The sequence below is a fragment of the Alligator sinensis genome, unplaced genomic scaffold, assembly GCF_000455745.1.
Source record: "Alligator sinensis unplaced genomic scaffold, ASM45574v1 scaffold1102_1, whole genome shotgun sequence".
NCBI classification, from domain to species: domain Eukaryota; kingdom Metazoa; phylum Chordata; order Crocodylia; family Alligatoridae; genus Alligator; species Alligator sinensis.
In genome coordinates this window covers 860,931-874,722 of record NW_005842342.1, presented here as the reverse complement: position 1 = coordinate 874,722, position 13,792 = coordinate 860,931, and the positions used below count along the sequence as shown (strand labels likewise).

Genomic DNA, 13,792 nt, shown 5'->3' with positions numbered 1-13,792 from the left:
ACTAAGAATACAGTTACCATGACACTGTAGTTAAGAAGCTTAGTGAATACTTAACACCTAGAGTCTGACTCTTTTGTGTACTGAATGTCCTCTAGTCCCACAGAAATCCATGGGCATTCAGTGCCTCTTGGAAGTTGCTTAGTATATTAGTATTATTTAAGAAAAAAGAATGTTCTAATTTTCCTTATTTATTTTCAAGAGTCTGACATGTAAGGGAACATTTCCACCCCAGTCGCTGTTCTGCATCATTACTATTTGTTGAATACCTATAGCATATTTCCTTTCACGTAGGATTTAAAGGAAGATATGTTCCCAGACACCAAGTGATTCTCAACTGGTGTAATGCAGAACCCAGGGGTTTCACAAGATCCTTTTAAGGATACCATAGTATCTGGTTCCTGTGCAAGGTGGTAAGCACTCTCTTCCTCCAATCCAGAGGCCTGCATCTACCATGAGATCCTGAAGACAACTGGTGCCATCAGCTACTGTGGGCACTTCTACAGTTGTCTTCCCTTGCCCCTGGATATGAATAGTGTGTGCTGGTGGGGCACAGTGGCTGGGGGGGGCACAGTGGTGGCGGGAGCATGGCAGTGGTGAGCGGGGAGCTCCTGCAGATGCTGCTGGTGCTGTCCGTGGCGGGGGTGGGGAAGTGGGGTGGCAAGCGCCGACCAAAGGTCAGCAACCATCCACAGGTGCTGCCAGCAGCATCGATGGTGGCCAGCAGTGATCGTGGACTGCCCACAGATGCTGCCAGCGGTGTAGGGTTGCACTGCGACACTCACGGGGTGCACATACACCCCCTACGCATGGCCCCTGTCCCTGGGAGCCCCTGTGCTGGCTGACCTCACACTCTGAATAGTATGCTGTGCTGTGGGCAGATGAGCAGATGTGAGGCTGTTGAGTTTCACTTGTCAGACTGGTTCATTCCTTGACATGCCCCACTCCTCCCACATTCCCAGGGCTAGAGGGATAAGCTGCAACAGCACACAGCTAGGGTCACTGGTGTCCAACAGCCTGAAGGAGCAGCTTAAGTGGTTGGGTTGCATTTGTCCAAACAGCATACATGGTGGAACGGTGGGGCTAATGGAGCTTAGCCCCCCTGCAAATGCGGGGCAGTGGTAGGGCCACAAGGCAGCCCGGCTGAGGGCTTCTGGTGCATCAGGGATGGGGAGGGAGTGGGGTTGGGGTTGGGGTTGGGGCTGGGGCTGAAGCTAGGGGAGGGGCAAGCACTGCACAGCCAGCGGAGCACAGGATTGAGTCACAAGTGGTTCATCCAGGGGGCATAGCTCCTGCTGCTATCTGCAACCTGGGAATTCTTCTCTCTCACTTATCTCAAGATTTAGTGTTGGGACTACAGTATCTATTAAAAACACCCCTTTTCTTTCTTTGTTTACTTTTATACACCCCAAAATTAACTGCAACTCATCAGCCTGTTCACTTGGCTTTTGCCCCCTAGCATCTGCTACATTAATCTCTTTCATTACAGTTTTACTGAATGTTACAAACTTCGCTTCTGACCTTCTCACCTGTTACAATTTGATCAAAGTTTATTGTAGAGGCGATTTGCTTCCTTTGTTATGGTAAAGGCAATCCCTTCTTACTGTATGTAGGTCAAAGTAACAAACCATTTTAGTACAGAAACTTACACAAAGTGCTAGATGCAGGGCCGTATCTATATCTTATACCATAAGCTGACTGAAGAGCATTAACAGCCTTATAAGCTGCAGACTCCTGTGTGTGGGAGAAAAAAATAAATAGATTAGATTTCACATTAAAAATTGTAATAGGATTTGAACTTGAACTACATAGGATTTACTCCTAATGCAGCTCCTAGGTTTTATAGTTCTCTGGAGGCCAAGTTAACATGATTTAATGGATAAATACAATTTTGACAGCAAAATGTTTTTTTTTAAATGGTCTAGTATGTGTAGCCTGGCTTAATACTTTCATGGCATAGAGAACTTTGTTGAACTATGAATGATCACCAGTTAAGTATCTGGAACTACAGGCTTACATTGCAATGTGGTGACACAGCAAATCTAGACCATGGTGTTACACTGGGAAAGAACTGTCCTTTATTTATGCAGCTTAAAAGCCATGCATAAAATTCAAATCTATCATCAGTAGCTAGATTTTCCACTCCACTAATCCTACATTGGTGCACTTGTGTGGGGAAACTGTGCTGATGGCATTCCAGGGCTGGGCTGGAGGGAATATACTACAGTGAAGCTCTTCCACTAGCCATCTAATGACAGAAGAGGTTGTTCATGACCATAAGGCAGTAGTGGAAGTTAGAGGAATTCCCCTGCTGCTCTTTTTCTGTCACTGAAGGAACGTTACAGAATAGAGACAGTAGAAGAGAATCATGGCCCAAATCTAAATAATTTTAATAACAGGTGGAAAGAGCCCACTATTCCTTGAAGTTGGAGAAAATAATTTTGTAGTGCAACTTATTTTAAAAATTCCATTAGGAACCCCCCCCCGAATGATCAGAAAGAAGAGACACTTGTCTTAAAAAACAAAAAACGAATGAAGAGGACAAACCTAAGGGTAACCCTAAAGAAACCCTTTAATATGGGTTTCTTGAAAATGTTAGTGACTGGAAAAAAATGTTGGGAGTAGAACACAGAGTCCCATATGGGTAAGATGGTAGGAGATTGGATAGGGTTGATACTGAATTTTCAAGGGAAGTTGCTGGGGTTTTATTTCCAGCCTTTGCCACCTAGATGAATATAGGATTCAGTTAGCAGAAGCTTTATCAGCTCAATTCTTCTAGATGTACTGAAGGATCCTAGATGAGGTAGAATACTGATTGGATATTAATCTAGGGAACAACAGGTCACTTTCATTTTTGCCTAAAAAGTAGAGCTTTATCAAATTAATTTTTATATTGGGCATGGAGCTCAGTCTAGACATTTTTACCATGGAAGAAATATTTTTTTACCTTAGTAAAAAGTTCAGTAGACCAGGGGTCAGCAACCTAAAGCTCACAGGCTGAATCTGGCTTGCCAAGAGATTGGATCCAGCCTGCAGTGGCACAGGGGATTGGTGGCATACAGTTTTCCCTGGCAGGTTTTCCTCCACCTGACTGCTCTGTGCTGCCAGCTCCCACTGCACTATTCCCTTCTGCACTGTCTTATCCCCTAAAGCAGGTGGCACTTACCCTCACCATCTTATTTGCCCCCTGCATTACCATTCAGGACAGGTATCTATGGCACTCGGCCACATGGGTAAGCAAAGGCAGCAGAGGCAGCATGGACATTGTGACAGGACTGGCAGCCAGGTCACAAATGCCAGCCTGCAACTTGTAAAAATGTGGTGAACCCTGCAGTAGAGTATTATAAACTTTCTTTTGGGCCTTTTTTGGTTTTTATCAGTCTCTGTTGGTATGTAGCGAAGGAGTTATACTGCTAGCCTGTATGCTATTTGACACAAATCCACGAGGGACAGTGAAAGCATGGAGGAATGTCAGAATTAATGCTATAATGAACTTCAGCAGAGCACTGCATGGGTTTGGACACTGAAGGGATACTAGTGAGAACAGTCATTTCCCATGTCTACTTCTGTCCACTCGCTCACTTCAAACCCCATACAGCTTTAGTCATCTGCAATTCTACAAAATCTGTGGAAGGGGGTCGTGATTTAACTTGGGCCTCCTTCTCATCTTACATGGGCCAGAAATCTCCTACTCTGAAATAAATGGAGGGAAGTTGAGAACTATTATATTTTCATGTCAGTGACCTAAATGTACAATAAGATGCCAGCAAACATGCTAGGGAGAAAGTGTTTATAAGTAAATAAATTTCAATTTCAGGTTCCCAAGAAGTTATTTGTCAGACAATAACAAGAAAAAAGTTGTTAGAAACATGATATAGTGTTGGCTTCCATATACATATGACAGCTGAGCAAGGTAAATGACCACGGTATACTTCCAGTATGAGGGAAAGAAAGAGCTGGCTGTAATAAGTGTATGATTCTTGGGTTACAGGCAGTATGTTCACACCAACCATTGTTGTCAGACACAGAAGGAAGAAAAAAAGTTGTGAGTACTTCATTTTACTATTTAGGTCTGATACTGAGCAACCAGAACTCCTGGCACCTCAGAGGAGCAGGCCTCAAGATAAACTGCAATATTAGCAGATTTTAGCACAGGGATCTGCTGAGAGAATGTTTCTATGTCATATAAGCTCACTGCAAACACGGAGACAAAGGATTGTATAAGTATAAATAGTAAATGGAATTAAAAAAACTCTATGGATTGAAATAACTGTTGCAAACGCTTACCAAACTAAAACTATAGTCCAACTTCACTTTAAGGATGTTTAAAGAACAGATTTATGTAGCGAGTTAATAAGAGACTTGTGTCTAAATTAGAACAGAATATGCATGTTGTTACTGGTATACTGCTCTCCAGTTTCAGAGCAGCTCTGAATAATTTAGCACTTTAATTGAACCAGAGACTGGCAGAATACTAGTGTGTACTGAACTGAAGAGAAGCTTCTTTGCCTCTGCTTAAAATAATCTTGGGCACTATTTGCACTAAACATTCCTTACCCTTTCTGCGAGTGGAGTCGCACAGAACAACTCTCATGGAGTGGCTAGTCCATCTAGCCATGGAACTCCAGTAGAGAGAAATTGGTTGGAGACTTAATTATAAGTATGTTTTCCAATCTTAGCTTATGTGATATTGGTAGATATTTTAAATACTGAAAATACATGCATCTTAGAGCCATCAATGGTGTAACTTTTTGGTCAAAGGCAAGTACTAGTATACAAAAGTACCTTAATACGACTCTACAAGAACTTTATTGTGACTCTTTCTTTTCACTATGCTTCTCTCCTAGGTATACTGGTTGAATTCTCCCTACAACATAGAAGCAAGTTTTGTTCATCATCCTCTCTTGCAAAACAAACAGGCAAACAAAAAGAAATCATCACTGTGGAACTGACATATACATAGTTTAGGGTATTGTGGCAGAGCACAGGGTGTGTCTGCCACTTTAAGGGCCTGGAGCTGGCAGCCTCCAGGTGCCTGATTAGGGCAGCCATTTTGGAGACAGTGGCTGCCTATTTAAACAGGGCAGTTTGGCTGCAGGAGGCCAGGCAACAACATTGCCTGGCCAGAGGGCTGCTGAGAACAACCTGGAGGTAAGGGGGAGCTGCAAGGGGATGGTAAGGAGGCTCCTGGTCCTGGGCATGACCTAAAACTGCACCCTGCCGGGAGTGGGTGGTCTGGTGGGGCTCTCAGTGGCGCGGGAGCCCCCAGGAAATGCCAGGCCAGTTACCACCCCGGTGGAAGGTGGGTCAGGGCGCCTTAACCCCTAGCTCCCACCACCGGGTGGGTAACCCTGTGTTTGTTTGAGGGGCCCAGAGGGTGGACCCTGGGAGAACGTGAGGGGCTTGAGACCCAACCCGGACGAGAGAGTACCCTTGACTGGCCCATGCTGGGGCCAGGACCAGGAGGGTCATAAGGTCCAGGGGCCTGGGGTCCTGACTGGCCTGGAGGTGGGCCAGGGCTAGTAGCCGAAGGTCCCGGGGGGACCACGCCTGAGAGGGGAAAATGGCTTCGGGGGGGCTAGGTAGCCCGGATGAAGGTGGAGAGGCCGCTTGATTGGAGGGATCATTGAGGGGTCCTATTTGGATGATTCTGGGGCCCAGCGTGGGGCCAGTGAGGATACGAACAGCAAGATGCCATCTGCGAGGCTTGGGCTGCGGTATTAGGGGAGGTCGGAGCCGCAGAGCGCCCCCTGGCATCGGGGCATTACAATGGGTAGCCTCCCGCTTAATTGACATCAATATATGAATCAATTATCATCAAAGGTGTGGCGGGGGGGAGAGGGGGGGGGGGGGGCCCCACGAAGAGCTCGGCCCTGAGTAGGCCCCCTGTTACGGTGACAGGCGGGTGGGCCACGGAGCTCAGCCCCAGGAGGCCCCCTGTCACAGGTATCAGTGAAATATTTGCGAACTTTAGGTTGCTTTATTGCTTTAATTTAAAAATAAATATATTTATCCAGAGATGTTGGCTCCTAATTGGAAGTTGTCTGTAATGATATCTTTGACGGCTACTTCAGGTCCATGTTCCATTTAATGTCGCTAGCCTGATAGGGCCTAACTGAAGGACCAGTGAAGTTGACCAAAAGGCTACTACTGTGTCAGTAATCGGGCCCATGGTTGCCAAACAGGTTTCCACCCATCTAAACATTTTAGACAGAAAGGGTTATGGGTGGGCGGGATATCCCTGTGTGTGAATGCTTTAAGAATCCTTTTCTTAAAAATGAATTTTCTGACCCATTGCCTGCTTCTCTCAGCCTCTATCTATCACTTAGCTCTGGATGTGTTCATCAGAATACTCATCAATTATCTTCTTGTACTACAGACACCAAGGTAAGGCTCCTTTATTTTTCCAATGTATAAAATATTCAAATTATATATTTGTTATATGGTTCTTTTTCTAATGATGGGGACTGCTTCAACTGAGTAGAACCTGACTCAACCTCCAAAAGAAGATGAAGAAGGGAGATTCAAGCCAGGGCTCATTCATTAGCAGGATTTACTGAATGATGTATGGTATATTAAATATGAATGGGCTGCAAATCCTTACAATCCTCATACTTTTAGCTACCCTGGTTGCTTCGTTGACTTCTAGTCTGCTCTGTTTCCCAAGCATGACATCAAGTGGGAAACTTAAGAGCTTGTAAAATTAACTGTCTTAAGACACAGAGCATCAGGAAAGGTCTATTAACTTTCCTGGTAACTGAAAAGCAATGCAACTGAGGCCTTCATTCACACCCCGGATCAATCTAAGAGAATTCATTTGTGGCATTTTGATGGAGGTTGAGTGAAGCCTCATTGAAGCTCTTGGATGTGAGGTCACTATTCATTTCAGGGTAAGCATAAAAACCAGTTAAACTCCTAAAACAATAGGAGTAACTGTCCAAAACATAAGCCTTGTACAATGACAGACAAATGCTGAGCTATAACAGGAGGGGATTCAATGGGAACTGCATACAAAGGGAAAGGGAGCTGGTTACTGTTGGATGGAACTGGTTGTGCCTGTAAGTAGAAGCAGACAGAAGGACATGCGTTGAAAGTGTGGTCCTGAGAATGAATTAACAGAGAGCTCTGGGGAAGAGCACTGGTTGGGAAAGAGGCTGGACGGTGAGCCAAGAAACCACCACCTCTTTTTTTTTTTTTTTTCCTGCTGTGTCCAGGGAACTTTACTTCACTAAATAAACACAACTGTAAAAATAAATATCTGCATATCAGTAATTTCTCCACCTAATGGGGGAAACTTCCAGAAAGAATATTGGCTAACTGCTCAGGTCAAAAGGGTCCGTGAGCCAATGCTATGGCAGTGAGCTACAATGTAAAGGGTTAGAAGTGTTATTCTTGGTGAAATCTAGTGGATTTCTAATTTAACTGATTAATCTAAATTCTAATTTAAATAATTTAATAAGCCATTTTTATTTCTATTTTGTCTAGCAGTTTAAATGTGAATAAATCAGAGGTGAACTTCATTATGTCTCATAACATTTGTATCTCTTCATTTTTTCCAAAGATGAAGGGATCGACCTTTAGGTAGGTGCCCAGGGGTTTATGAACACAACTCCCATGAATATTAATTCAATAAATTATAACAGCATTGTAAGTCAAATCTAGTGATTTATACTACTAAGTAATTTTAAGAGATTGATGGACAGAAGGAGCCATCACATTCTAATCAAATTACTGCTGACTCTAAATAAAAGTTGCCTAACCAGTGATAAGACTGGAAATGGATCTAAAATAAATACTACTAAAATGAAAAATGTGTGAAGTATTAGAAAAACAATACTTAATTAGAAAAGCAATACTGCTTTCTAAACAATGTAAGAGAAATGTTTTATAAGGGCATCTTCTTTTCCAAGTACTAATGTACTTACCACACAGGTGAAATTTGGAATTGTTGCATATTTGTAAGAGTATGGGTAGAGTAGCATCTGAGCATATGCATGAAAAGACAAATAGGCTTTTATTTGTTTCCGACGTTTGCGAAGAAAGTGAGCTACGGCCTTAACTTCAGGCTCAGACTCCGGAAAAGGACCACAGTAGGTGTCGTCACATGGGTGAAAGGAAGCACCTTCATCTACATATTGAGACGGAAAGTACATGTTCAGAAATGATATATAAGGGCCAGATTCTAACTTAAGTCTGCATATGCATGGAAACTAAAATGAAGTGCCTTCTTACTTGTGAAAGCACATGGAGAGCCTGCTGTGTGAACAGAAACAGATCTGAACAGCCAAGAGATTAGTGGAACAGTCTGTACTTTCATCTAGTAAACTCACAGGCTTGTAATTTGCCAAACCATAGGCACTACCTGCAGCTTTTCCCCAGGAAATTTCTTCTTACCCTAAGAGGAAAGCTACTGCTCGTTCTTCCTCCTATTTTTCCCCTGGGTTCTATGTGAGGAGGGAGTTTATTTAGGCTGTTTACAGCCAGCATATATGCATTATTGAAAAAAAACTAATTTAGGGAACATGTATAGGCCCATCTAAAACAGTGGTTCTTGACTGTTTTAGACTCTAGGCACCCCTCATTAGACTTGAGACACTCCTTTGAAAATACTAGCGCTTAGTTTTTACTTTTTTTTTTTTTTTTTTTTTTTTTGACCTAAGGAAAAATAATAGAGCAGTTTTTTTTTCTGTTGACAAGAACCTCAAAAGACCACAACGCATCAGAATGAAGTTTGCAGGCTTGTTTATGAAAGGGAGGCAAAAGTGCACCAAATGCCCTGATGGAAAATATGTTGGAGAAACCAATAACAACTGTACGCCAGAATGAACGTACACTGAAAATCAATCAAAAAAAAAATCCAGTTACCTGTGGGTGCACACTTTTCACAAGACAATCACTCCCTCTGATCTCTCAGTTTTAATCCTCAAAAGAAACTTACAAAACACCTGTCATAGACGAGCCTATGAACTTCACTTTATAAATCTACTGGATACAAAAAATCATGGACTGAATATAGACATTGGATTTATGACACATTACAACCTGCCTGACATCTGATTGACCAGGTATCTGCCTGACCTTACCATTTACCCTTCCCCCTCCCCGCCCTTTCCCTTCCTTTTCTACCTTTTGTCTTCCTAATTTCTAGCCATTTCATTTTTTCACAGACTACCTCTTTTCTACCTTGGAGAACTCAACTACAGTAGAATCTCCCTTACTTACCTTTGGCATTATTTCCCCCTCATTTCCCCCCCCCCCCCCCCCTTCCCTGCACTTTTTTTTCGGCACCAGTTGTTCATGCCCTGTTCTACCTTTTTGTTTTCCTAATTTCCACCCATTTACATTCTCACTGACATCCTGTTACACTTCTAGCTTCTTTTATTCCTTGGAGATCTCAGAACAGCAGAGACCTCTATGCCTGAAGAAGGGTGCTTGTGCCCGAAAGCTTGCAAAGAACTTTTTTCCAGCTAATCAGTTGGTCTAATAAAACATATCACATCTACTCAAAGAAGCTTGCCTGACTATGTCCTTAGACCAACATGGGTACAACCAAAAACCTGTACACATGAATCGCGCTTTTACATGAAAACACCATACTTTATACAAGTTCCACAGAGCAGCAATACCATGACTACCATATTCCCTGCTGCAACCAGAGACGAAGTACTGTGTTCATATATTTGTTTTGTATTGGGGGTGCCTTCAGGAGCATGTGAGACTCCTATAAGAAATAATGTGATTTAATAATGAGCTTTTTTTCCTCCTCACTCCTATAATTTTTTCCACTGATTACTATCAAGCTATTAATCCCAACAGCAGTGACAAAAAGATTGTATATCACTCCACAGCAGAGACTGTAAGAGATACCTATCTATGACTACTTAGGTACAGATAGGTTATGGTCCGCTCACTGAAGAACAGATAGGCGCTAAGTGATCTATATACCAAAGGCATTCTGCTTCAGCATCTTATGAATTACTACAGCTACAATAAAGCTACAGGTTTCCCTTGCTTTATGCTGCACATGCGTTCCTGGAAAATTCGCATAAAGGGAACCCACTTTACAGTGTAACAAATAGGGATACGTTCCAAGATCTCAACTGTCCTGACCCTCAGACCCTTTTCTACCACTTTTAAAAGACTATTTTAGTAGTCACCAACAGCAGACAGTACACACAAGCACAGGGCACTATCATAATGGGGATGGCAACTGCAGAAAAAATGTGTCACAGACAATGAATGAGGAGCACAGATCCACACACTATACTTTGGTGTGTATCACTCCCACAATGCACCACACAAAGCAGCTGACTGTGGGCTTCCACCACACCGATCGCGTAAGAGTGAATTTACCTTGCATGTAACAACATTTTGGTATTAAAAGGGTCATTGCATAAGAGCGAATTCACACATAAAGAACACGCTTGAAGCGAGGGGAACCTGTATTTTCTAAAGTCCCCCCCAAATTTCACCTTTTTCAGTTGGATTGCTCATCTCCAATTACAGTGTTGTTTTGGGAATCATGAAAGCAAACATCTTCATTAACAAATACTGAAATCCCGTATGTCTCTAGATCCTTATAATCCAGACATAAAGAATGAAATTTAGTTTATAGTGAAGATGAGAAGTTCAGAATTGCCCAGTGAACTGCAATGTACCGCTTGCAATTCCACTTGAAATTAACCCTTTTCTTAGATGGCCTGTGAGAGAATGACTTCACTGGAACAGGCTTTCCCACATGGATATGTCAACAGTATATACCTGGATAAGGCGATGAGATCATACAGAGTTTCCAGAAGGGAACTGAAAATGGGAAGATAACTAGTAAATGTCATCTATTGTCAAATGTCAAAGGTACAATCAAAACTAGAAAACAGAAATACAGAAAATGTGAACTCTTTGCCTGGTTTTTATATCCTGAAATGTTTTTCTTGAGACAGCCAAGTCCTCCTGCCCCCACTGTAGTTGTGCAAAGCCCAGAATAAACTGGAAGCACTGTGAGTAAAGGGGTAGGGATGAAGAGACCTCACTTTTGTATAAAAGCATGGTGGTGGGGTTGTGAATGGATTGAGGAACAGCATGAATCCCAAACTTCCTTGCACCTACTAGTTTGGGTCAGGGAGTGGCGAGAGACACATGGGTGTACACCTGTCACACCCCTGTACCCCGAAGACCCCCAGTGATCCCCAGCAGCTGCAGAGGACCCCGCCTGACCCTCAGCAGAGCCGGAGGTGAGCGGGGCCTGTGGTGGGAGGGATTAGCCAGCTGCAGGGAGGCAGCTGAGAGGAGCTGAGGAAGGGCTCACCCCACCCCTGCTCCTACTTGACCCAGCCCCCCAGGGAGAGAGAGAAGGGGAAAGGGTACTCACCAGTCCCTTTCTAGTGGGGGAGGGTCTCCCAAGTCCTGGGTAGGGTCCCCGCTAACCTGGGACCAGTGTGGTGTTGGTGGCGGGCCCACTGCACATGCACGCAGTTTAAAAGCACCTGCTAATGGAAAAAAGCTGCAGTTTGGGTCAGGGAGTGGCGAGAGGTGCACGGGAGTAAGCCCATTGCACCATCCACACTCCGAAGACACCCAGTGAGCCACAGCAGCTGCAGCGGACCCCGCCTAACCCCCAGTAGAGCTGGAGGTGAGTGGGGCCCGTGGTGGGAGGGACTAGCTATTTGCAGGGAGGCAGCTGAGAGGAGCCAAGGAGGGGCTCGCCCTGACCAGATCCTACTTCACCCAGCCCCCCAGGGTGCTGCATGACCAGAGCCGCATGAACAGGATGCGCAAACAGGCATGCTTGTCTGCCCAGTGCATGAGTTAGCATGGGAGTTTGTGCAGGAGGGCGAGGAGGAGGGCCCGAGGCTCCAGGCACTGAGCTGTAGCCAAGGGTCTGCACAGTAGTAGCCAGACTACTACAAGGACCATGGTGGGTGGGACACGTTCCACCAAGGCTCCACCCTGCACCTGGACTTCCCTGCTCTGACACCACTGGGGTCTCCACCCAAATGGAGCCCATGGTTCTGGCCTATACTCAAATGGAGCCTGCGGTCCCTGCCCCCACCCAGGTGGGACTCTTGGCCCTGGCCTCCTCTCAGATGGAGCCCCTGGCTCCATATGGAGGCTGCCTAGCAAGACTGCAGCCAGCTGGGTTTGGGGGCACTGATACCTCCCCTTGTGGGGTGTGCTCAATGCTGGAGGCTCAGGAGTGCTAGAATAGGGAACTCCAGGCAATGGTCCAGTGACTGTGCTCCCTTAGAGACGCGGAGCAGGAGCTGGATTCTTACCTTCAGGCTCTCCACCTGATGGCTGATGACAGCATGGCAGAACCAAGGAACCCCCACAAATTCCAGCCTGGGGTTGCCTGGACGATGGTTATCTCCAGCCCAAAGAGGTGCAGCACCAGGGTTACCACTTCCCTGGAGCTGCATAACCATTTTGCACCCCTCACATCAACTGATCCAGCCATACTACTGGCTCCAGCATGTGAGGACGGAGGGCCACCAGCACCTGTGCCCAGAAGAAGGTGCAGAGTTATCGTGGTGGGTGACTCCCTCCTTAGGGGGATAGAGGGAGCAATCTGTCACCCTGACCCCTTAGCCCGTGAGGTCTGCTGCTTGCCTGGACCTCGTGTCCGTGATATGATGGAGAGTTCTGTTTAAACTAAGACTGTTGGGGGATGGGTGGTCTATTAACAGTTCTAGCCCAGGTCCTGTCAGCCGCAGTACCAATAACTTGGGCAGCCCAAGGGAACCTGCTCTGATGACAGTCCAAGAAAAGTCCCCCCTTGACCCATATGGGAAGCATGGGTCGTCTCACGGCAGACTCAACTGCCTATACACAAATGCCAGGAGACTGGGAAACAAGCAAGAGAAACTGTCCCTTCTCTTATGTGAAAATGTCTATGACCTTGTAGGGATAACAGAGACATGGTGGGACTCTACCTATGATTGGTCTGTTGCTTTGGAAGGTTATACCGTATACAGGAGAGACCATCTTGGGAAGAGGGGTGGGGGTGTTGCTCTCTACGTCAAGGATCAGTTCACTTCCCTGCAAATTGAGTTTTCTAACCCTGCAAAATGAGTTTGACCTCGGGGTCAAAATACGGGGAGAACATGGGGAGGGTGACATACTTGTGGGAGTATATTATAGACCTCCCCACCAAGAGGAAGAACTTGATTGGGAATTCAATAGGGAACTGGTTGAGGCAGCACACTCTTGATGCATGATTGTCATGGGGGACTTCAACTTCCCTGACATCTCTTGGGAAGAATGCGTGGCCAAATCAGACAGGTCACGCAGCTTTCTTGCTTGCATTGATGACCTCTACCTAACACAGGAAGTCTATGGGCCAACTAGGGGAGAGGCATTGCTTCATCTGGTCCTGGCCAAAGGGGAGGAGCTGGTGAGCAATCTGAGGACCGAGGGGAAGCTTGGTGACAGCGACCATGATTTGGTCACCTTCTTAGTTCACTGAAGAGCAGGCAAATCCCTCAGTAAACTGAAATCCTTAACTTTGGGAATGCTGACTTTTGCAAACTCAGAGATTTGGTAAGTCAGGCAATTAGGGGCCATATCCCCCTAGATAAGGGAGTACATGAGGAATGGTCATCTCTTAAGAACATAATCCTTGAGGCACAGGGGCAAGCCATTCCATCTTGCCTGAAATTTAATCAACGGGCAAGGAAGCCCCCTTGGATGAACAAGGAACTACTGGACCTCATTCAACTCAAAAGAGAAGCCTACTCCAGGTGGAAAATGGGAAGCATCACCAAAGAGGTCTACTCAGCACTCGCCCTCACGTGTAGGG

General features: G+C 45.2%; 1 protein-coding gene across 1 annotated transcript in view; it reads right to left on the bottom strand.

The window, feature by feature from the left end:
- CPA6 (carboxypeptidase A6) overlaps window positions 1-13,792 on the bottom strand; it is a 150,577-nt gene that overhangs the window by 262 nt on the left and 136,523 nt on the right. The window contains exons 12-13 of the mRNA XM_025210220.1: window positions 7,923-8,125; window positions 1,647-1,731 (exon numbers count right to left, since the gene is read on the bottom strand). Of these exons, the coding sequence (XP_025066005.1) occupies window positions 1,647-1,731; window positions 7,923-8,125 (288 nt within the window). The remainder of the gene's footprint in view (window positions 1-1,646; window positions 1,732-7,922; window positions 8,126-13,792) is intronic.